The sequence below is a fragment of the Ursus arctos genome, unplaced genomic scaffold (genome assembly GCF_023065955.2).
Source record: "Ursus arctos isolate Adak ecotype North America unplaced genomic scaffold, UrsArc2.0 scaffold_4, whole genome shotgun sequence".
Taxonomy (NCBI): domain Eukaryota; kingdom Metazoa; phylum Chordata; class Mammalia; order Carnivora; family Ursidae; genus Ursus; species Ursus arctos.
Window position 1 is genome coordinate 17340571 of NW_026623056.1, and position 24804 is coordinate 17365374.

The 24804-nt window shown below is 40.4% G+C and overlaps 1 protein-coding gene across 8 annotated transcripts in view; it reads left to right on the plus strand.

Annotated features, from left to right (window-relative positions):
- VPS8 (VPS8 subunit of CORVET complex) overlaps positions 1 to 24804 on the plus strand; it is a 296045-nt gene that overhangs the window by 252637 nt on the left and 18604 nt on the right. For 7 of the 8 annotated variants that reach the window (XM_057306778.1, XM_026497368.4, XM_057306779.1 and 4 more), the window contains one exon: positions 12670 to 12723. The exons of the other annotated variant lie outside the window; for it this stretch is intronic. In XM_057306778.1, the coding sequence (XP_057162761.1) occupies positions 12670 to 12723 (54 nt within the window). The remainder of the gene's footprint in view (positions 1 to 12669; positions 12724 to 24804) is intronic. 8 annotated transcript variants of the gene reach the window in all.

The window sequence follows — 24804 nt, forward strand, 5'->3', positions numbered from 1 at the left end:
CCACAGATCCATTTTGAGTTCATTTTTAATAGGGTACAAGATAAGGATTGGAGTTCATTCTTTTGCATGTGGATATCCATTGAATTGCGTTTGTACCTTAGTCAAAAATCCATTGACTATGTATGTGTAGGTCTGTTTCTTGACTTTCTCTTCTTCCAGTGGTCTATATATCTATCCTTTCTCCAATACTATGGTTTTATAGTAAATGCGAATATCAGGTAGTATGAGTCCTCCAACTTTGTTCTTCTTACTAACATTTGACTATTCTGATTCCTTTGCTTTTTCCATATAAATTTTAAAATCAGCTTCTCAATTTCTACAAAAAAATCATGCTGGGATTTTATTAGGATTGTATTAGATCTGTTGATTGATCGATTTGGGGAGAGTTGATATTTTAACAATATTGAGTCTTCCATGGGGCTCCTGGGTGGCTCAGTCGTTAAGCATCTGCCTTCGGCTCAGGGCCTGATCCCAGGGTCCTGGGATTGAGCTCCGCATTGGGCTCCCTTCTCTGCTGGGAGCCTGCTTCTTCCTCCCCACTCCCCCTGCTTGTGTTCCCTTTCTCACTGGTTGTCTCTCTCTCTCTGTCAAATAAATAAATAAAATCCTAAATATATATATATATAGAGAGAGAGAGAGCGGGAGAGAGAGAGAGAGTCTTCCAGTCCATCAACATGGTATATCTATCAATTTATTTCAATCTTTCTATTTGTTTCACCAGTGTTTTATAGTTTTTGGCATGTAAATCTTACCTGTTTTGTTTCGAGGATTTCTTTCTAAGCATGTAATAACCTTTGATGTATTATATATTTTACTGTTTTACATTTTGCTTTCTAATTGTTCATTGGTAGAATATAGAAATGCAACTTATTTTTGTAGATTGACCTGTATCCAGTGACCAGTGATCTTACAAATCTTACTAGTTAGTACAAGTATTTTTTTTTAATAGGTTCTTTGGTATTTTCTACATAGACAATCATATCATATGCAAATAAAGACTTTTATTTCTTCCTTTTCAATCTTATGCCTTTTATTTTTTGCCTTATTGCATTGACCTTCAGTATAGTGTTGAATAGGAATGGTGAGAATAAACCTGATAAACTGATCTTAGCCGAAAGTGTTCAGTTTTTCATCATTAAGTGTGATGTTAATCACAGACTTTGTGTGTGTAACCTTTATATCATGTTTAGGAAGTCCTTTTTTTATTCTGTGTTTGGCTGAGAATTTGTTCCTAAATGGGTGTTGAATTTTGAAGCCATTTATACTACACTGGTTGCCTTGTGCGCACATCCACACACCTCGTACAGTGAGAGAGTAATCTATTTCACTGACTTTCTTCCTGCCTTCTCTCAGAGCACCTAGAAAAAGGGAATTATCTTGAAATTGGACCTACATGTCAAAGGCAGCTTTATTTCTGAAGCTATCTGAGGCTATCCCATTCTGGAAGGGAGGCGAGATGACTCAACCTTTTCATTGTTTAGGAAACTCCAGTAAGATTACTGGTGAGATCCTCTTGGAAATCTTTGATACTTCCTAATAATGAAGCAGTGATTCTCGAATCATATGAAGTATGATTTTCTTCTAGCTGTCTGTGTCTCTTATTTTTGTTACTAAGACATTGTAAAAAGATCTAGTGGATTGGTAACACAAGAAGGAAAGAGAAAATGAAATTTATCAAATATATACTATAGATGTGTTTATGCTAATCTTCACAATTTTTTGAGGGTGATATATTCCCTATTTTACAGCTGAAGAAACTATATGTAGCTCAGAGAAGGGAGGTCAGTATTTGAACTTAATTTGTGTAGGACCATCATCACCCCCAGTTTTCCTGCCTCCAGCCTATTCTATTTTTAGCATTCTGGCTTTTTTGAAACCTGGTAAGACTGATTTTTAAAATACATCCATACCATATTGGCTGTGCTAATTAAGATTTCTTACCATGTGTGAGCCATTACATTTTTAATTATAAAAAAATTTAAAATGAAAATACTAATTTTGTATATGATGGCTTTTATTAAATTTTATTTCATGAAAATTCTACTCTGGGGCCTGGGTGGCTCAGTCAGTTGAGCATCTGCCTTCAGTTCAGGTCATGATCCCAGGGTCTTGGGATTGAGCATTGGGTTCCTGCTCATTGGGGATGCTTATCCCTCTCCCCACCCCCCACTCGTCCTCGCTCGCTCTCTCTCTAATAAATAAATAAAATCTTAAAAAAAAAAAGAGAAAGAAAAGAAAAGAAAAGAAAGTTCTCCTTTGTTCACTTAATTTCCTTTGAAAAATCTATCAACCCTGGTCATGAAGTTCCTAGCCAGTGAGTGCATGGAGGAAAACAGAGCTGAGGGCTCCCGTGACTCCAGACTCGAGCTGAGATTGCCTGTCCGCTCCTACTTGTTGCTCTCTACTCCCAGGAGATACTGGGTGCATTTCAAACCCTCTCACTGCCTCTGTAACATGATCCTTCAGTCAACTCGCTTTCTGTTTCATTCTTTCCCAAGACTTGTGATTTTTTTTCTTGTTCAGTTTCTGACTCCAGCTCAACAAGACGCAACAGTTATCTCAAAACTGTGGTTTTGGTGAAGATCTGTCTTCTTGCTACTCCTTACCTCATTTCTGTTTTGCACAACTGGTCAGTATATATAAGCAATAACTCTAACATAGTAGTTGCCTCCCAACAGCATGTCTGCACAGACGTGATGGGAGTTATTCCCCCAGAAAGCCTGCTCTCCTCTGGAATAACTACTTTTATTCCTTATGAGCGGGAAAAATGACTCAAGTTTCTTTCTTTCCTTCCTTAGCTCCTCTCTCTGCCTCAGGTTTGCAGCAGCTCAATCCGAAATGTTTAATCCATAAATAGACCTTGCAAGTCTGTCTGATTCTCTAGTTTGCTTTCAGTATGTATTATCCACAGATGAACTACATTGGAGAAATTAATTTCAGCTGAAGTACTTACCATTCTGTATTTTCTCAACAAATGTTATTCCCATATAATATACGATATATAGTTTTCTTGGGTTATGAAATTTTATTTGCTTATATCTTTATTAAATTCACAGTAGCAAATAACCATCTTCATTAGCACTGGTGAGCAATAGAAGAAATTAACTTGCTATTCATTTTTAAAATAATTGTTGATCAACAGGCAACATGCTGTAAATTCAAGGAAACATAATTGAAGATTTACTAGATTGTAGCTTTAACATATTATTAACAGGGCTTAGAATTCTTGAGAGCTGGTATTAAGCTAACACTTTTTGCTTTAGATTTATTTATTTTAGAGAGAGAGCACGCGAGTGGGGGAAGGGGTGGAGGGTGAGGGAGAGAGAATCCTCAAGCAGACTCCCCACTGAGCATGGAGCCAAATGCAGGGCTTGATCCCAGACCCTGAGATCATGACCTGAGCCAAAATCAAGAGTCAGACGCTCAACCGACTAAGCCACCCAGGTTATCCCTAAGCTAACACCTTTTGTGCGCCAGCAACATTCAAGTTGTTGTTCCTTTTAAAACTTTAAAAAAACGAGGGGCGCCTGGGTGGCTCAGTCGGTTAAGCGTCCGCCTTTAGCTCAGGTCATGATCCCAGGGTCCTGGGGTTGAGCCCCACATTGGGCTCCCTGCTCAGCTGGGGAGTCTGCTTCTCCCTCTCCCTTTGCCCCTCCCCCGGCTCATGCTCTCTCTGTCTCTCAAATAAATAAAATCTTCAAATAAAAAAAACTTCAAAAAACAAGAGCATTTAGAGACTCATTAGAAAGTTTTATAATCTATTGCTTGATAGCTTCAGAGTTGGCTAAATCATCTCTTGTTGGTGGAGAGGCAGCTACATTAGTCAGATTTTTTTTTTCAGTAAGAGGTAAATATCTGAGGAGAAGGGGATTGAAGAAAAAACATAGCCACTTCATCTTTTAATAGAACAGGAAAGAATTAAATGAAATAAGCTGATAGTTTTCTTGGTGCTTGGAGCTGGTTTTATTGTTTGATTTTTAGCGTTGTCTAAGAAAATGTTTTATCTTGTGGAGTAGATTTATAAATAATGTCAGAGGGAAATATTTATAATTCTAAGAAATTATTCAATAAATGACATTTGTGCTCACTGGTCGTAGTTTTCTTTTCTTTTTTTTTTTTTAAGATTTTATTTATTTATTTGACAGAGAGAGACAGCCAGCGTGAGAGGGAACACAGCAGGGGGAGTGGGAGAGGAAGAAGCAGGCTCTTAGTGGAGGAGCCTGATGTGGGGCTCGATCCCATAACGCCGGGATCACGCCCTGAGCCGAAGGCAGACACTTAACCGCTGCGCTACCCAGGCGCCCCTGGTCGTAGTTTTCTATTAACCGTTGTCCATTGCTTATTTAGTTTGGATTCCCACTGTAAATTAGAGATTTGGTTTAGAAGCTGTTTAATGAAACTGGAACACTGGTAATGCCTTGGTTCATTTGTCCATTTTTAAAGAGTGTTAGTTCCCCGTTATAAACAAGTTAGATGAAAATTAAATGCTAAACAGTGAAATTTCAGTATTTGGGATAGCATTTCTCAAAAGGATATCTTATAACTTAAATTTACAACTTAAGTGAGGGTTAATGTATCTTAGAAGTGCAGAGAGGTGACAAGTGATTCTAATTTAAACAAATCTTTTTGAAGAGACTTTTGCCCATTTTCCAATACTCTTACTATTACACCCTAGTATTTGGGCCAAATACTATATTCTTGGGACTAAGTATACATTATTGAAGAACCCCCCCCCCAAAAAACAAAATATATTTCCTACGATTATGTAACTTACCATCTAGAAAGAGAGCTAGACAATAAATTGTAAACAAACTATATCAGATTTGTAATTCCAAATTGTGATAGGTTGTGAGTGCTATCAGGGCGAAGAATAGAACATTATGGAAAGAATAACATGAGGGGAAACCTGCCTTGGAGGATGGTCAGGAAATCTCCATCTGCAGAGGTGGTAGTTAAGCTAAAATCTGCAAGGTAGGAAGGTACCAGCCATGTGAAGACTATTCCAAACAAGAAAACAGTAAGCACAGAGGAACTGAGGAGAGGAGTCACTTGTTCAAGGAACTGAAAAAAAATCTCAGTGTCTGGAACATAGAAACTAAAGGGGGCGTGGCAAGGAATGAGGTTGAAGAGATAGGCAGGACCATGTCCTGAGGAGCCGGGAAGGTCTGGTGAAGAGTTTACTTTTTATTCTTAAAGTAGTAAGCAACATTGAAGATTTTGAAATGGGACTGCTATGATCCGTGTACTGTGATTGTGGAAAATGGATAGACAGCCACATCACTATGAGCAGCTCTGTCGTCACAGCTGCCAGCCTGGTTTAAAAATCAGATGCTTAATCCTGGAAATTGGCTCACTTCCCTCTGATCCAGAAAAGGCTTGTGTCCAGGAGACCAGAGGATAACAATAGTACCCAAAGAGTGTTTCTAGTCTTTATGTGGAGCTGAGGCCTTGATAGGAATGTGGGCAAATGACATTTAAAAATTCTGTTGTTCAATGAAATGTGAAAAATGTTCAACTTTGCCAGTGATCAAAGAAATAGAAATTTTAACAGCAATATGATGCCATTTTTTAAACTTACTAAACTAACAACTTTTTAAAAATACACAGTAAACTGTCATACATTTCAAAATATGTATGCATTTATATTGATAAGGATGTGAAGAGACAGACCCTTTATGCATTACCAGTGGGGGTGCTACAATCTGCAGTCCCTTACCAAATCCCTCTGACCAGATAGGTTTTAGAATTGAGAATTTTTTTGATTGTAGATTTGATTTTTGAAGGTAATATAGGGACTTCAACTTCTGACAGGATTCATTTGGAGTTTCTTGGGGAAACGTGGGCGACATACATAAAACAGTGAGGTCTTGAGGTCAAGACAGTAAACCTCAAGCAGTGAGGGAGTGTGACTCCTGAGAGATGAGAAACAAATAATGTAAGTCCTAGGCTTGTCCCTAGTGTACTGCCAGGAGAAAGTTTCCACTCCCAGGCACAGGGAGGGGAAACCGAGGCAGAGCTCACCAGTCTCTCAGAGTTGAGGAGACAGAGCTGGAGTCCAGGGGAGGAAGGTGGCTAGAGTTTGCAGAACAGAGTATGGACAGGAGAGAGCTGCCCAGAGTTGAATACTGTCCACTGTGTGAGGAAATAGTACACTTGAGGCCAGAAGAAGAACCACGCAAAAGGATTAGAGGTAGCAGTGCCCCAGAGTCACACAGAGCCAGGAATGCTGCCAGCTGGGAGCACTGCGTACTTCACAGGGCAGCACTGAGTACTAAGTCCCGTCTGAACCTTAGCATTGGGGGAAAAGTTAACCCTAGACTAATCGCAGTTTTGATCCCACCTAATGAAGCTTAAACGCAAAACCTAAAAAAGATCAAATTATTTCCAAGTATTTTTTTTAAGGTTTTTTGTTTTTTTGGTTTTTTTGGTAGTAATCTGTGTATCCAACATGGGGCTTGAACTCACGATCCTGAGATGAAGAGTCACATGCTCTTCTGGCTGAGCCAGCCAGGCGCCCCAAATTATCTCCAAGTATTTTAACCACATCCCAGAACAAAGTTCAAGAATATGTTAAGGATTACAGAAGTATTTTACCCAACAAGGTGAAATTCACAATGTCTGGCACTTGATCAAGAAAGCAGGAAAAATGCAAGTCATAAAGAGGGAAAAAAAATCAACTATATGACATTCTGGAGAAGGCAAAACCAAGGAGGCAGTAAAAACATCAGTGGTTGCCAGGAACTAGCCGGGGGTGGCGGGGGGGGGGGAGCTGAATAAATGGAACACAGAGACTTTTGGGGCAATGAAAATACTCTATAATACTGTAGTGATGGACATATATCATTACACATTTGTCCAAACCCATAGAAGGCACAACACCAAAAGTGAATCCTAAAGTAAACTGTGGACTTTGGGTGATAATGATGTGTCAGTGTAATGTGTCATTGGTTGTAGCAAATGTAGCCTTCTTTTTTTTTTTTTTTTTTAAGATTTTATTTATTTATTTGACAGAAAGAGACAGCCAGTGAGAGAGGGAACACAAGCAGAGGGAGTGGGAGAGGAAGAAGCAGGCTCCCAGCGGAGGAGTCCGATGTGGGGCTCGATCCCAGAACGCCGGGATCACGCCCTGAGCCGAAGGCAGCCACTTAACCGCTGTGCCACCCAGGCGCCCCGCAAATGTAGCCTTCTGATGGGGAATGGGGATAATGGCGGAGGCTGTGCGTGGGTGGGAGCATAGGATGTATGCAGTATTTCTGTAACTTCCTCTCAGTTTTGCTATGAACCTGAAACTGCTCAAAAAAATGTCTTTAAAAAAAGGAATCCATTGAAACAACCAGAAATAGCACAGGTGATAGAATGAGTAAACAAGAACATTAAAAGTTATTGTAATTGTATTCCATACGTTCCAAAAGCTAGAAGCAAGGCTGGACATCTTCAATAGAGATGTGGAAGTTATAAAGTCAGTAGAACGTCTAAAGATTAAAACTCCAGTGTCTGAGTTGAAGAGCACACTGGATAGGATTAGCAGCATAATGGATTTTGCAGAAGAAATGATGAGTGAACTTGAATGTACAGCACCGCAGTTATCCCAAATCAAACACAGAAAAAAGACAGGAAAGAAATGAATAGAGCAGCAGTGAACAATGGAACAACTTCAGGTAACAAAGTACACCTGTCATTGGAGTCCTGGACAAAGTAGGGGTAGGGATTATACAGAAAAAGTATTTGAAGAAGTAATACAGAGAGTTCCAGTTCTAGTAATGGCAGGGTAACCTGTATTGGACAGCTTTTCTGCTAAACAATTATAAACTCTAAACAAAATATGAAAAAATGTTGTTGAGAGAGTAAGCAGAAGTTTCTGATGGCTGGCTTCTCAAAAGAAACCACACAACAAAATGGCATCTTTGAAGTGCTAAAAGAAAGATGATATGGTACATATATTGTTATTACAGAACATTCCAATGGGGTCTAGGGCAGCATCCCCATAATATGTGGGAAAAATAAAGACTATCAATAGCCTGCCTTACTTCCCTTCAGGTCGGGTTTTGCTGTCAGTGCCAAAAGTTTAAAAAAATATATTTTTTTGTTTCTGTGTTTTTGGGATTTCAGAATTATAGGATAAGGGGTGTGGATCCATCTTCCTGGTCAGGACAAAAAATGGCAATATGTATTTTTAAATGTCCAACACCCTTTGAAGCAGGGATTTCTATGTGCAATGGAAATAACACATGAAGAGCGTGTGCCAAGTGTTATATGCGAGATGTTTCTGACTGCATTTTTTTAATAAAAAAATTGAAAACAACTTAAATATCCCACCCAGTAGCCTTCCAATAGTTGATGAAATTAGTCACAGTATATCTACGCAATGAAGGGACTGCTTAATAGAAAAATCATGTTGTGGAAGAATACAGATATGGTGAAATAAACATTTTCAGCAGGTAACATGGAAAGATCACAAAATGGTGTGATTCCAAATGTTAATAGTAGTTACTGCTGTGCGATCGGATTGTGATTTTTATTTCCTTTGTTTTGCCTTTTAGTATTTTCTAAATTTCTATTTGTGAACATGTATCCCTTTTGTAATCAGAACAACCAAGGCTTATTTTTAAAAAAGTGATAAGGAAGGTGTTCCTCTTGCTGTTAAACTTCAGATCAGATTGCTTCTCTAAGTCGGAAATCATTAACAAAGATCACAAAAATTTAGCATTATTAAGGCCATAGCTTATATATCATCCATATCCCCAGATCTAGTGTCTGCACACCTGGATTTAAAGTGTCTCTTTCAAGCTGCAGTGCCTGAGGCATTTCCAGAAGGAATCCTGTTAAATGAAAATAAGACCTTTCATGAGTGATGCTGAACCATTTCTGTTGCCACTTCAAACACTCTCTAACTTAATCTCCAGAGAACAGCTTTCTCAGATAAATTGTCCAGCATCACATCTAGTTCTTGGCTTGTTTTTAAAAATCTGCAGATTCTTTCATGAGGTCATTTTTTAAGCTTAAATATCTACTTTGCTTTGAAAATCTATTTTCTCCCTTTTCAAAAAGAACATACCAGGAGTTAGAATTGGATCATGTTTAGCAAGCTACATCATACATCTGGAGTGAATTCCAGAGTATTAATGCCATGGTATGTTAAAGCAAAGACTGTCAGGTCTAATTTTTGCAGACCTGCTAAAACCGAAAGGACAGTCTGAACAGCCAGCAGTTTTGACCCCTGAACTGAGAGGTATGTTTTCTAAAGTTATTCTGAAAGTCAGAGGGGAAAGGCAAAAAAAAAAAAAAAAAAACAACCTGCAACGTGGTCCTTTTTGAATAGCTTGATGCCCAGTGATAGGAAATGTCTTCGTCATCTGTACTGGAGGCTCCTAGACTGTCAGAATTGAAGGGACTGGAGAACTTGAATCGAATTGTTTGCGTATCCTTATACCTCTGCTGCATCATCCTAGACCGATCCTGTCTGCTGTCTGTTGAACTGCTTGCAATGAGGATTATATTTTTCCTTGTAAACTAACACGTTGCTATTCTAATTTCAGATACTAATCCCTGTGTACTTCATATTTGCTAGAATTCACCACTGATACCATATGGACTTGGAATTTTCTTTATGAGACAATGAGATAAGATTCAATTTCTTTAATAAATATAGGATTTTCATATGTCCTGTTTCATCTTGGGTCCATCTTTATAAGTTGTTTTTCAAGGAACTTGTCCTTTTAATTTGTCATATTTGGGGCGCCTGGGTGGCTCTGTCGATTAAGCATCCAACTCTTGGTTTCTGCTCAGGTTACGATCTCAGGGTCTCAAGATCGGGACACCCCAGATCCACTGGGTGTGGAGCCTGCTTAAGATTCTCTCTCTCTTCCTCCTCCTCTGCCCCTCCCCCTAAAAAATTGTCAAATTTATTGGCATAAAATTGTTCATAATAGCCTCTTTTAAATGTGTATAAGTATTGCAGTATGTAGTAATGTATCTTTCATTGCTGATATTATTTATATTCTCTTGATCAATCTAAATAACAGTTTATCATTGAAATTATTGAATATCATTATTGATATTTTCAAAGAACCAAGTTTTGGCTTTGTTAATTTTCTTTAGTGTTTTGTTTAATTTCTCTTGATTGATTTCTGCTCCTTATTTCCTTCCTTCTACTTAGTTTGATTTTACTTTGATTTTCTTTTTCTAGCTTGTTAAATTGGAAGCATAGGTCCTTCATTTTAAACCTTTCTTATTCTCTAGTGTAGTATAAAAAGCTGTAAATTTCTTCCTCTAGGCACTGTTTTAGCTGCATCCTACAAATTTCTTTAAATACTTTATTAAGGTATAACTGATATTAAATAAATTCACATGTACAAAAGTATACAAATATGACATGTATATATCCTTGAATCCATCACTACAATCAAGATACTAACCCTTTCACTGCTGAAAACTTAGTCTCTCCCTTCTGTTCCCCGAAAACCACCAATTGGCTTTCTGTTATAATAGAATAATTTATACTTTCTAGAATTTTAGGTAAATGGAGCCAACAAGTAAGTTCTTCTTTCACTTAGCATAATGATTTAAGATTCATCTATGTCGTTATAAGAGTTCATTTCTTACTGCCAAGTAATATTTCAGTTTAATGCTTTTACCATGATTTGTGTACGACATCACCTAGTGATGATAGGTGTTTCTGGCTGTCCAGTTTCTGGCTGTTACAGATGAAGCTGTTTTAAAGATTTGTGTACAAGTCTTTGTATGGACATATGCTTTCATTTCTCTTGGGTAAATACCTTCGAAATGGAATGGCTGACAAATATGGCAAATGTGTGTTTATCATCTTAAGAAGCTTCCAAACTGCTTTCCAAAGTGGTTGTACCATTTTAGTCTCCTACCAGCATTGTATGAGGGTTCCAGGTACTCCACATCCTTGGTATGGTCTTTTTAGTTTTGGCTACTCTAATAAGTGTGTAATGGTCTCTCGTTGTGTTTTTAATTTGCATTTTGTGAATGACTAATGATGTTGAGCATCTTTTCTTGGGCTTATTGGCTATCCATACACCTTTACAGAAATGTCCAAGTCCTTTGCTCATTTTTTTGATCAGGTTGTTTGGTTTTTTGTTGTTGAGTTTCAAGAGATCTCTATATATTCTGGATATTAATCCCTTGTTTTGGATATTTCTCTCATATCATTTGCAAATATTTTCTTCCGTTTGATGAGTTGCCTTTTTATTATATTTATGTGACCTTTGGTACACAAAAGTTTTTAATTTTGATGCAGTCTTGTTTGTCTATTTTTTTTTTGTTAATTGTTGCTTGTGCCTTTGGTGTCATCTTTAAGAAATCACTGCTAAATCCAGTGTCATGAAACTTTTCCCTGTATTTCCTTCTAAAGAAGAGTTTTATCATTTTAGCTTTTGCGTTTAGGTCTTTGATCCACATTGAATTAGTTTTTATATATGGAGTAAGGTTAAGTTTAACTTTATTCTTTTGCATATGGATATCTAGGTTTCTAATACCGTTTGTTGAAAAAACTATTCTTTCTACCATTGAATGGTTTTGGTACCCTTGTCAAAACTCATTTGACCTTATACGTGAAGATTTATTTCTGGTCTCTGTTCCATTGGTCTACATGTCTGTCTTTTTCTAGTAGCACAATTTTGGTTACGGTAGCTTTGTAGTAAGTTTAGAAATTAGGAAATGTGAAACCTTCAACTTTGGTCTTTTTCAAGACTGTTTTGGCTATTTATTTAGGATCCCATGAGGTTCCATATGAATTTTAGGATGGATTTTTCTATTTCTGCTACAGTACTGCTGGGATTTTGATAGGGATTGCCTTGAATTTATAGATTGCTTGGGGTAGTGTGTTATATCTTAGTATGGTTTTGGGGGGCGCCTGGGTGGCTCAGTTGTTAAGCGTCTGCCTTCAGCTCAGGGCGTGATCCCAGGGTGCTGGGATCGAGCCCTGCATCGGGCTCCCTGCTCCACGGGGAAGCCTGCTTCTTCCTCTCCCACTTCCCCTGCTTGTGTTCCCTCTCTCACTGGCTGTCTCCCTCTCTGTCAAATAAATAAATCTAAAATAAAATAAAAAATAAAATAAAATATGGTTTTTGCGTGTAACACGTAGTTGATTGAGTCTTGCTCTTTTTTCTGATCTGACAATCTCTTTCAACCCTCAGATATTTCAAGATATCTCTATACCATCAATCTTCTCTTCCTTGAGCTAAAGATCCTTTTATTATGTCTTGGCTGATACTTTTTCTAAATCTTTCACTATTTTATCAAATTCTTTTGTGCATGTCTTGCTTAAAAGGGGTATTATATCACAAAGGATTCTTTGAGTTGGCTTCTGTAAGAAATGGTGATCATTGCATATTACATCAGTTGATTAACATTGTCAACAAAGATCTGTATCTGTTTGGTTTCTCACCATTTGGTTAAAGCCAGTCTGGACCTTTTGTTCACTTTTCTTACCCAAATCATATTTTTATCTTGGCTAACTACTGACTTTTGATCTCCAGAAAAGTTTCAAAGGGACTTACCAAAAAAAAAAATCTGTTCATTGTTCCTCTGAAAATATCTGTTTTATCTCAGTTATACCAGTTCTAGTTGAGTTATTTTGAGTGTGGGTCAGATAAAACTAGATTATAACTAAAAGGATATTGAAGTGTTTGCCTTTTTTTCTAGGTAAAAATGTCTCCTTCTTGTCATCCATCCAAAGGAGATTCTGCTGTTAAGAAGGTGAGTTTTTTTAATTTATTAGATTTTTATTTTAACTCCAGTGTTGTTAAATACAGTTATATTAGTTTCGGGTGTCCCATATAGTGACTGAACACTTACATTTATCACCCAGTGCTCATCATGACCAGTGCCCTCCTTAATCCCCATCGCCTGTTTTACCCATCCCCCTACCCTCCTCCCTTCTGGTAACCATCATTTGGTTCTCTATAGTGAAGAGTCTGTTTCTTGTTTTGTCTCTCTCTCTTTTTTTTTTTTTCCTCTGTTCATTTCTAGAAGACAGTGAGTTTTAAAGGCGCAAATCCACCTTCCTCCTTCTGTGTGTTTATTCTCCTCTCTTGAACAATTTTCTCAAAATGACACGGATTTTTAATCATCTCAGTGCTGTCGAAGGTTCTTTCTGATTGGATGCCTTAATGACATATCACCAGAATTCCTTGGCTCTTCCAGGAAGCCAGATTGGGGGGTGGGGGGTTGGGCCTAGCATCAGTCTCCTGGCAACTAGAACTTTCATTGTTCTAGAATTCCCATTCTCTTTATCAGGCAGGTACCCTGATCAGTGAGTGGTAGCAGATAAAAGGTACTCTAAGGAGGATAGTCTAAGGTATTCTTTCTTTACTAATGTGCTTTCCCTCCAGATAGCTGTGCCTAAAGAAAACTGGCCTGAGATATTAGCATTTCGTACTGCATAAGCAAGTGCTCAGTGAATACTTGTGGCACTCTTACCTATGCCACCTCCATCCCTGACTGTAAACTTCGCAGCACAGAAAGGGTGGGAGTCTTTCAGTTGAGCAATTCTCGGATGGTGTCAGGAGAACCAGGTCTCAAACCCTGTTCTGCACGGAGCCGCCACAGTGCGGCCGACATGTGCTAAACAAGCTGACATGCGTACTGTTTGCTTTTACCACTTTTATTTTGCTGACAATTGAAGTGTCCCTGGATGTAGGTTTTCTTTCCTTGCCCTTTTTATAATTTCAGCCAGCATCCGTGTCAGTGAGGAATCGTAGAACAAAAATAACAACCTGCTGGCTCTGTTAACTAACAGCAGGTTCTAGCTTCAAAGCCGTGTGCCAAAAATGGGTCCCTTTTCTCTGCCTGTAGAATCCCCTGAGACGTTTTTAAAAGAAAAAAAGAACAAAAACAAAATATGTTATCCGAAAAGCCCTATTCCATGCTGCCCAGGAAAATCTCTTCCATTTTTGTCGGGACCGCAAGGGCAGGCGGACTGAGGCGATGACTGCTGCCACCTGGAGCCACCGCACTGTGACCTGAGCAGTGGGGAGGGCTTGAGTCACCTCATCTCGCTCTGTAAACAGATGAGGAAATTGGAATCCAGGGGGACAGTTTTTGCCTGAGCTTTCAAGTGTTAGCTGTGGGACACGCTCCTAAAGTAGTGGTTAAAAACATGTTTTTGATTCAACCAGACATGGGTTCAAAGATTGACTCTTCCACTTATTTATCTGAATAACCTTCTATCTTTTTTTTTTTAAGAGACAGAGAGAGAGAGAGAGAGGAGGGGCAGAGGGAGAGGGAGAGAGAGAATCTTAAGCAGGCTCCACACCTGGCATGGAGCCCAGTGCGGGGCTTGATCTCACAACCCTGAGATCTTGACCCAAGCCAAAATCAAGAGTCAGACACTTAACCAACTGAGCCACCCAGGTGCCCCTGGTGGAATAACTTTCTTAGTCAGCCTCTCTGCTTCCTCTGCTATAAATGATGCTGCTACCTCTCAGAAGTTTCCTGAAGACTAAATGAGATACTATTTAAGGGCCTAGCGCTGTGTTTGACACACAGTAAGTCCCTGGTAAATTACTGACACATAGGAGGGACTCAGGTTTTACTGAAACTAGTGTTAAAACACAAATCCCCCATCCTACTTAGATGTCCTGTCACTTTATTATTGCTCCTTTCTATTGTCCATTCAGCAGGTATTTCTGTATGTAGGTACTGTGCTAAGCAAGAGACTACAGAGATGAAAAACACAGTCTCTGTTCTCCAGGACCTCGACACTCTTTGGGGAAGGCGGACACGTACACTGCCAGCTGCTGTATGATCTGACACAGGCCAGGGAAGGTGGCAGGTACACAGGAGCAGAGAGGAGAGGCTGTGTGGGATGGCTAAGCGGTTTTAATACGACTCCTATGTTCCCGTGGTAAAAAGCCCCGTGAAGAAGTTTGAGAAATGCTTAGCTGTTCCTCCAAGGTTTTGTTACTACGTTATAATGAAAGCAAATCCTGCCATACTTAAAGATGTTTATTAAATACTCATTTAGGAACAGCTTCATGTAACCTATTTTTTAAACTTGGTAATGGCCTAGCTGTCTGTCATTTTAGGTGTCTGACCACTGTTGGGGTGTAGCAATGTTACATAAGTAGAATTCTCTTACTCTTGTAATCAGTATCAGACAAACAGAAACTTCCAAAGCCAATGACTGGACACAGGTGGCCCCAGGTGGCATTCCTAAGTGATCAGGTGCAGACTTACTCACTGTCCATGCAAGAATTGGGGCTATCTCTAAAATATTTTATTTGGTATATATATCTTGAATACCTTTTATTTTAGCAATGAGAGCCCATCTCTCATATTTACCATTCTGATTAACAGACATTAATTTCACCAATAGAAAAATTTCTGGACTTTGAGTAGCTGCTTTTGGGATTTCGTGTTAGCTTGCAGTCTCTGAAATATGGATTCTTGGTTAGGACCACTGACTGTCCCTAAGTTGAAGCTTAAATTAAATAGCACATACTTAATATCATACTGTTAGGATGTCTAGAATAACTTTAAAATACGTATCGAAACAGGTGCCTCTCCCAGACTGAGTGGTCAGGGAAGGCATCTCAAAGAAGAGAAAGCTTGATCTAGCATTGAAGCACAAGGGAAAAGATGTCCCAAGTAGACGTGGGTGAGTACAGGACACTCCAGAAATGGACATGGTCTGTGTGTCTTAAATATGGGCGCATGCAGAGGCTTGGTGAAATGAATGGGAATCCATATCACAAAAGAGCCCTATTTTGTGAAGTTTGCTTTTTATCTTGAGGATAAGGGTTTCTGTCAAAGGTGAGATTAAAGGCAGAAAGATCAATCAATAGTAGACAGTGTCCAGGCAAGAGAAAGGTCCTAAATCTGTGCCGTACTAATGGAATGAGGAGATGAGGTAGATTCAAGTCTTATTTTTTCTCCCCCAAAACTCTTTCTGACACTTTAAGTGTGAGCCAGGTGTCCTTCCCATTTTGAGCTCTCTCTTATAGCACCCTGAACTAGTCCCCACCTACCAGCATGTTTACCTGGCTGTGCTGAAATTGCCTCATTGCTTACATGTCTGCCCCATCAGGGACTGCCTGGCTCAGGAAAGCAGCCATCCCATCAGACTTGTTGCTGTTGTGTCCCTAAGTGTCGAACCAAGCAGTCAGCGGTAGTTGTGGAGGGAATGAGATACGCGAAAGAGATTCCACAGGACTTCTTAGCTGTTTATGGGAAATGAGGGGGAAAAAGAAGTTTCTGGGCCTGAGTAAATAGAGAAAGAACAAATGAAACCTCATTGCTGTGCCAGGCTTCTATTCCCAACATGGTCAGTCCCTTACTGTTTGAGCTACGGCAGCAGTATTCCGAGTGAGACCAGGGTGAAACTCCACACCTGATTGGTACTTGCCTAGGTGTGTGTGTGTGTGTGTGTGTCTGTGTGTCTGTGTCTGTGTGTGTCAGTGTGTGTGTACATATAGACAGACATCTGCATGTATATTCTGGGTATCGTCCTGGAGCTACATTGTCAAAGTTGCACTGACAGATGGAGGCACCAGCAGTGTCTGTTGAACAGATGACTGCCAAAGTGACGTGTAAGAAACACAAAGGAGCAGTAGTGTTCTTGATTTGAGCCAAAGATTCTCTGTTGACCAATAACCAAAGAAAATGTTTGGTGACTGTGTTGTCAATATTGGCGCTGGCAAGAGCTGGATGCAAGTGCTGAGGAAACAGAAGCCATTTTCTGTAGGGTTCTGCTTAACTTCCTGGGATAGGTATCTCATGTAGGAGTTGCTCTTCTACTCTGCTGCCACCTGTCAGAATCTAGCAAATTCTATGAGCGTGTGTACATAATTCTTTTTGCGACACAAGCATTTTGCATTTTAGATATTCTTTTAGAAAGCTCTAGATTAGAAACATTTGTTGTATATTGTATATATGTGGCATATAAAATTTGTGTGTAATATTTATCTTATATATGTAAAATTTCTTCTTAAGTGGCTCTGATAACTTCAGTAAAGTTAGAAGATACACATGCTTCTCTAGGGCTTGTTCAGTGTTTGATCATGGATGGCCGGAAATTTAAAAATCAGGAAGCATTTTCCTAAGATAAAAATTACTGTAAAAGCCCCTGGCAATTAACTCACTAGAACAGATTAAAATTGGAGGTGTTGATAATGTTTGAGGTGATAAATGAGTTCAGAGAGTTAGTTGAAGGCAGCATCAAAAACCACTCAGCTGTGATGCATCTTTTCTCAACTACTAAAGAAACACCAACCAGGAATTTGCAAAGTTGGGATTATGGTAACCAGAGAAAGCAATTTTGTCTTACATCTCAATCACAAAAGCATGGTTATACACCCTGAGCCAGCCGCTGTTTTAGATGAGCTTTCGCTGCTTGGTGTGTTTGCAGAGGCTGAGGAGTCAGGAGCTCTGACTAAAGAGTATCCTCAGGCTGGTGAAACCCACTGGAAGAGTCCAAAGTTGATGGTCTTCCCAGAGTGACTTCTTCAGCTAGGGACAGGTACTGGGAGAAGTAGAGTGGAAAGGCTTTCTCATGAGTCTAGGGTAAATTCAGTGAATATTCCACATGCTTCCAGGTGCCAGGGCTGGGAAGGACCAAGGTCAGTGAAATATAGTTCTTGCTGTCAACACATTTCCAAGTGAGTAGTGACTGAACTGTTGGATTAAATAGCCAAACCTCCCAGAGACTGGTTAGCAGTTCCTTAAGTAGTCAAGTGTATTACTAGAATTTGGAGCAGTTGTTTGTTTGTTTTGTGCAAGTGTTCTGGTGAGGTAAAATTTTTATAGTCCATTCCCAGTCTTGCCACCAGTGTCAGGAAGGTAGACGACTACACTCACTCATGATTTTTATGGAATCATTAGCGGGGAGAGGTGGGGTCTGAGGGTGGCGATATTTTTAAGGGGAAAAGCCTCATAGAGCCACAGTTTCCATAACAACAGAAAAGCTGGCTGCAGTGTCTCCGCTGACTGGCCCCTCGTGAACAAAAAGTGAGAGCCCTTGATGGGTGTGTGCTGCCTCTTTCCGTTTTTCTTAGTAGGACTTATATCCAATTGTGACGTCCATGCCTCTACTGATTTAAAAAAAAAAAAAAAAGGAAACCGAGGACAGGATTTAGTCTGTTTTTGCATAGACAGGGTGGAAGATCTCCACAGGCTAGGTGCCTTTCTGTGCTGACGTGAAGTAGCTGGGGTGCAGTTGCCTTCAGACAGCTGAAAGATCTGGAAGGAAACATAGGCATTCTTTGTAGTTCAGAGGACAGAAGTGGTGCCTGTGGCTGCTGTGTAGATGGACATGTCAGCTTAGTTGGGAGAATTTCCTGATAGCAGAACAGGTTGCCTTGTGAGATAGCACATTATTTGTTACCAGAGGTGTTTGATCCACACAGGACATCTGCCACTCGGAGCTGTCACAGAGGTTCCTGCCATGGATGAGAGGCGGGCTGCTTAATTTTTAGATCCCTTGGTATGAGAGGGTTCTGTGAGTCTGCAGTTGTTTTAAACTCAAGTGACATGTTCATTGTTGTGCTGGAGGATTTCAGTTAGACCCTAACAGGCTGAACGAGTAGAGTCTGTAAAAACACAAAAACAAATTTGGACTTAGGGAACGAGAGACTTCATTCAAAACAATAATTGCAGAAAGAGAAGGGGGCTTTTGCTATGAGGAGAGTGTTCCACATTAAGATCCACAAAGGTGTCAAAAAATAAGGCAGGGGCGCCTGGCTGGCTCAGTAAGTAGAGCACGTAACTCTTGATCTTGAGGTTGTGAGTTTGAACCACCCCCCTCCCCGCCCTGCCACACTGGCTGTAGAGGTTACTTTAAAAAAAAAAAAAAATTCATGCAGAAAGGAATTTGTTTTACAGGGGCCAGTAAATAGGGGCAGAAAGAACCAGATGTGGGGGAGTAGGTGATAGATAGTAGATTAGAAATGTCTGTCATGCCGTCAGCTGATGGAAGGATCATTAAGGATCCTACGCTGGCTCACGTTGAGGGTGTATCAAGGGCCTGGGGGAGGGAGAGAAGCTTAACTGAAATTTGGTCATCAGTTAACAAGCATTTTGTCCCATTGAATCAGGACAAACAGTTCTGCTCATCTTTTAAGAGACCAAGAGTGGAAATTCGGTGGGCCTGTGTCTGGTTTTGTCATAGAGGAACTTGGTGATGTGGTAGATTTTGTCTCAGACTTACGGGGAGGGTGGTCTTAGCAGTAAGCTGTTTCCCACAGCAGGTGCGGGGATTTCCTTGACCGCAGCTGTTCTTAAGGAACTCAAGGCTCGGTGAGGTATAACATAGTCATGCGTCTGACTGTGCTGCCGTGTTCTTTCCGTTCTCCTCTCTGTGATTATGATCAGAAGTCCATGGCCGGGGCCTTTCTGAAACCTGCTTACTAGTCCTCATATAGAGGAAGAGAATGTTAGCTGCAGACAGTTACAGAGAAGGACAGCAGTGACCACTTGCTCGTGGTATTCGCTCTTGCTGATGATTGGGCGTATCTTCCGGCCTGAAAAGTGAGACTAGCTGTGGGTTTCAAAGATCTTAGAGTTCTTACCCAATGTACTAATCTACTCCTCACCCATTTCTTTTGTATTGAGTATTTTCTAATGTAGCATTTGGATTTCTTTAATAATATTTTAAATTAATGGACTATTTTTTTGAGAGAGAGCGAGCGCACACAAGCAAGGGGCAGAAGGAGAGGGGGAGAGAGAGAATCTTAAGCAGGCTCCATGCTCAGCACAAAGTCTGACACAGGGCTCGATCTCATGGCCCTGAGATCATGACCTGGGCTGAAATCAAGAGTCGGATGCTGAACTGACGGAGCCACCCAGGCACCCCATTCGTGGACTATTCTTTTAGAGAAGTTTTAGGCTTACAAAAAAATTGAGCAGAAAGTACAGTTCCCGTACATTTCCCCCTCCATTCTCCCTGTTGTTAAAATCTTGCATCCCTGTGGTACATTTATTACAAATGGTGAGCATGTAACGTAGATACATCATTATTAGCGTAAGTCCGTGGTTTACATTAGAGGCACATCTTGTGTTATACATTCTGTGGGTTCTGACAAATGTATAATGAAGTGTAGCCACCATTACAGTATCATGCAGAATAGTTACACTACCCCAAAAATCCCGTGCTTCACTTATTCATCTTCCCTCCCACCCCCCAAACTTCTGGCAACTAAAACTATCTCCATAGTTTTGCCTTTTCCAGAATGTCATATAGTTGGACAGTATGTAGCCTCTGCAGATTGGTTTCTCTTACTCAGTGATACCCATCTGAGGTTCCTCCTGTCTTCTTGTGGCTTGATATCTCATTTCTTTTTAGCTCTGAATGATACGCCATTGTCTGGATGTACCAGTTTGTTGTTCGTCCCTTCACTTACTAAAGGACATCTTGGTTGCTTCCAGGTTTTAACAGTTGTCAGTAAAGCTACTGTAAACATCCATGTGCAGGGTTTTATGTGATCATAAGTTTTCAGCTCATTTGGATAAATACCAAGGAGCACCTGCTGGATTGTATGGTAAGAACGTTCAGCTTTCTGAGAGGCTACCAAACTATCTTCCCGAGGGGCTGTACTACTTTTGCACTCGCGCACAGCGAATGTGAGTTCCTATTGTCCTACATCCTTGCCAGCATTTGATATTGTTTGTTTTTTGGATTTTAGCCATTCCACTAGTGGTGTCTTGAATGATGTTCAGTGTTGAGTATTTTTTCATATGCTTATTTACCATCTGTTTATCTTCTTTGGTGAGGTCTTTAAATCTTTTTGAGGGTTTTTTTCTGGGTTTTGTTTTTTGTTTTAGTGGTGCTCTAGGGTTTGCCCTATACTTCTTAACTACTTCTGATTCAGCTTCTGATTTAAACTAGCTTAATTCGGGTTATATATAAGTGTTACTCCTATTTAGCTCTATTACTTTTTCCCACGTTTTGTGATACTTTTCTACATAGTATATCTATTTACGTTACAAACCCAACAATACATTGTGATAATTATTGCTTTACTGTCTGTAGCCACTTTCTTAGCCTAGTAAAGCTTTGTCCCTACCCATCTCCTTTGTGCAAATATATTATACATATATTACATTTCTGAATGTTATAGGCCAACATTACATTATATACATAGTATTATACAGTTGCCTTCCAGTTCTTTTTTACCAGTTCTCTTTTGGTTTTTCTTAGGGATTTGAATTGCTTTCCACTAGTGACTGTGAACAGTGACTAATGAACTTAACATTAATTTTTTTTTATAAGGTGGGTCTGTTAGCAACAACTTCTCTCCATTTTTGTTTACTTGGGAAAGTATTTCTTTCATCTCCTTGTTGGATATAAGATTTTTGATTGACAAGTTTTTTTCTTGGAACACTTTGAATGTGCTATCCTGTTGTCTTCTGGTCTCTCTTGTTTCTGCCTAGAATTCGGTTATTAATCTTATTGGGGTTCCCTTATAAGGGACTAGTCATTTTTCTCTTGCTGCTTTTCAAGATTTTCTCCAAGCCTTTGACTTAACAGCATTTTTACTTTTTACAAGAGATATTTGTGGGTCTCTTGCCTTTATCCTGCGTGGAGTTTGTTGAGCTTCCTGGATGGGTAGGTTACTGCTTTGCTTTGCTTTTTTTAATTAAAGATTTGTATTTATCCAATTGAGAGAGAGAGAACAAGAGCAGGGATGGGGGGGAGGAGAAGAGGGAGAAGCAGACTCCCCACTGAACAGGGAGCCTGAGGTGGGGCTCAGTCCCGGGTCTCCAGGATCATGACCTGAGCCAAAGGCAGACACTTAACCAACTGAGCCATGCAGGCGCCCCTAGGTTACTGCTTTTCAATAAATGTGTGATTCTTCAGCCATAATTTCTTCGACATTTTGTCTTCTCCATTCTCTCTCCTCTCATTTTCTTGTTTCCGTATGTATTTGTTGTGGTATTGATGGTGTCTTGCATTTCTCTGTTCAGTTTTCTTCACTCTTTCTTCCCCTGTTCTTCAGCTTGCGTACTCTGTTCATTTATCTTCAAGTTCATTATTTCTTCTGCCAGTTCAGATCTAGAATTTCCATGTGATCCTTTTTTGTAATTTGTTTCTCTTTATTGATATTCTGTATTGGGGATGCAACATTGCCATCATACCTTCCTTTACTTTTAAAATCATGCTTTCCTACATTTTGTCCATTTCCTGTGGGTGGGTGTGTATATGGTTTTTTTTATTGTTGTTGTTTTTTTTAGGGGATTTTTTTTGGTTCTTAAGTATATTTATCATGGCCGATTTTAAAGTCTTTCTGTTAAATCTAACATCTGGTTACTCTCTCAGGCAGATTGTGTTACCTGCTTTTTTCCCAGTATGTGATCACACTTTCCTATTTCTTTATATGCCTTGTAATTTTGGGTTAGAAAGTTGATATTTTAGGGGCGCCTGGGTGGCACAGTGGTTGGGCATCTGCCTTAGGCTCAGGGCGTGGTCCCGGCGTTGTGGGATCGAGCCCCACATCGGGCTCCTCTGCTGTGAGCCTGCTTCTTCCTCTCCCACTCCCCCTGCTTGTGTTCCCTCTCTCGCTGGCTGTCTCTATCTCTATCAAATAAATAAATAAAATCTTTAAAAAAAAAAAGAAGAAGAAGATATTTTAGGTAACGGAGCAACTCCGCATTGATCCCCGACTCCTGGAGTTATTCTTATTTGCTCCACTCCAGGCTGCTGCAGCCCAAACTATTATTATTTTTTTAGTGACTGGCTGGGTTATTTTATGAAGTCTATCCCCTGCCCATCCCCAAGTGTTAAGCCTCTGATGTTGCTCCTTGGGAGATACAGCCTTGGGTGTCCCACAGACACCAGGGATGGCAGTGGTATTGGTAGGGCTCTCTTTCTCTTTTTCCTTGGTCAGACCAGCTGTTAAACTCTATTGATTGCTCCTTTGTTTTCAACAATGCCTTGGGTGCATAAATTACTCTACACACTGATCCAGTGAAATTGTGACTCCTTTGAAGGACTAGTTTCTGAGGTCTGTTTTTAGTATTTGTTTTGACCTCCTTATTAGGACTCCCCTCCCCCCCCCCAACTATCATTGTCCTCAGTTCTCTTCTACAGAGTAGCTGGTCTGGTGTAGGCTGTATCTGCATTAAATCCATGAATCTCCTCCCAGTTGCTTTTCCCCACAATCTTCACTGTTCTTAAGAATACTCTTAGGTTCAAACTTCTCCACACTCAGTTGCGACTGAAATCAGTTCCTTTGAGAAGAGATTAAGACCTGTTTTACTGGCTCCTTCTCCCCCAAGGAATAATCTCTGAACCAGGACTCATGCTGGGGGTAAGTACAAAGTGAAGCTTCTCTCTGAATGACATGCCCACTTAGGACTTGAATGCTTGTTGGAAGAGGGAACAGCCTGAGGTCCTCTTGGCTTTTCTTGTGGTGGGACCTCTGCCTCCCAGTCTGGAGCAGGGGTGTTCAGAGAGCCTGTGCTTTTTAGTGGACAGCGTCCAGGATGAAGCCTGTATTCCATGAGTCTGGGTGGAAGAAAGGAACCCCCGCCACTTCTTGACTGTGCTTGCTTAGGACTTCCTCAGCAGCAGGTAGCTGGAGGCAGGAGGACCAACGCTGAAGTCCTGCTTCTACTGAAAAGAAAGCCCTCTAACTAGGAGCTTGGGAGAGACGAGCTTGAGGGAGCAGTCTTGGTTCAGTAACACACACTCGCCCTTCTTACCGAATTTACATCGTTTTTTTTTAAATAGTTATGTCTTCATTTGCTATTTGCCCTTAGCACAGTTCCCAAGGTCTATAAAAGGTTGGTTTGGGGGTGTGTGTATGTATCTATATCAATCCATAGAGATCGATAGCTTCAGCGGTGAGGTCATCAGAGCATCTCATGCTGTCATGTTAATAGGCGTTGATCTCTCTCCTCATCCATTTCTAACAAGCAGTGTCCTGCCTCTGAGTGAAAGCCGCCTCCTGAGGCAGGACATTCCGTCTTTGGAAGCTATTCCTTATTCTGGTTGACTCCTCTCTCCCTATCGATCCTGGCCCTCCCTCTGGAAGCCATCAGAAAGCTATCTAATTCCTTTTTTATATAGCAGCCTTCCCAGTGCTTTCTGTAGGTGCAGTCCCGAGTCCCTGGCCCCTAATCTTCTCCTGTGCAGGCCGAATATTCACAGTTCGTGCCTCACTCACCCCTACCCCATCGTACCCCATTTCTTCTGCTCCCGCCATGCTCCTTCAGGGCCGGTCAGTTTCGAGCAGAATGAGATCATCACTTTCCTTATTCTAGGTTCTCTAAATGAAACCAAAAGCACATTCGCTTTTTTAGCAGCCATTCCACACGGTTGACTCAGTGAACATGTTGCTAGCAAACTCCTGATTCTGTTCACACACGCTACTGATCCCATCCTGTGTAACTGCTGTTGGTTTCTAGAGCCAAATGTGCAAGACTTTTCTGGTATTGTTTCAGATTACGCCTTTGGGAATCAAGTTTTTTCATTCCATGCATTGGCCTCTTTTATCTTTATCCAGCTGACTGATAGAATATTTGTATAAAGTGGAGCCAGGGCTAGAGCCCCACAGAGACCTAGAGAGCATTACTTTACTAGTCAGCAGGCTGTGTTCACTGAGAGCTAATGGGTGTGATTTTTCTGCTTCTAATAGGACACTCCTTCATGAGCAGCTGACGTGTGTTCACGTGGAGTCAGATCTTAAGAGTTTCTCACCACAGGGCTGTGTGCGAGATGGCGTCGGAGCTGGTGGTTGCTCTCTGTTCCATCTTGGGGCCCTCTCAGTATGTGGAACTAACTCCCTTACCAAAAGAAGTAATGTCCTCATGTCTACCATCTCCTTGGAATTTTGGACCCTG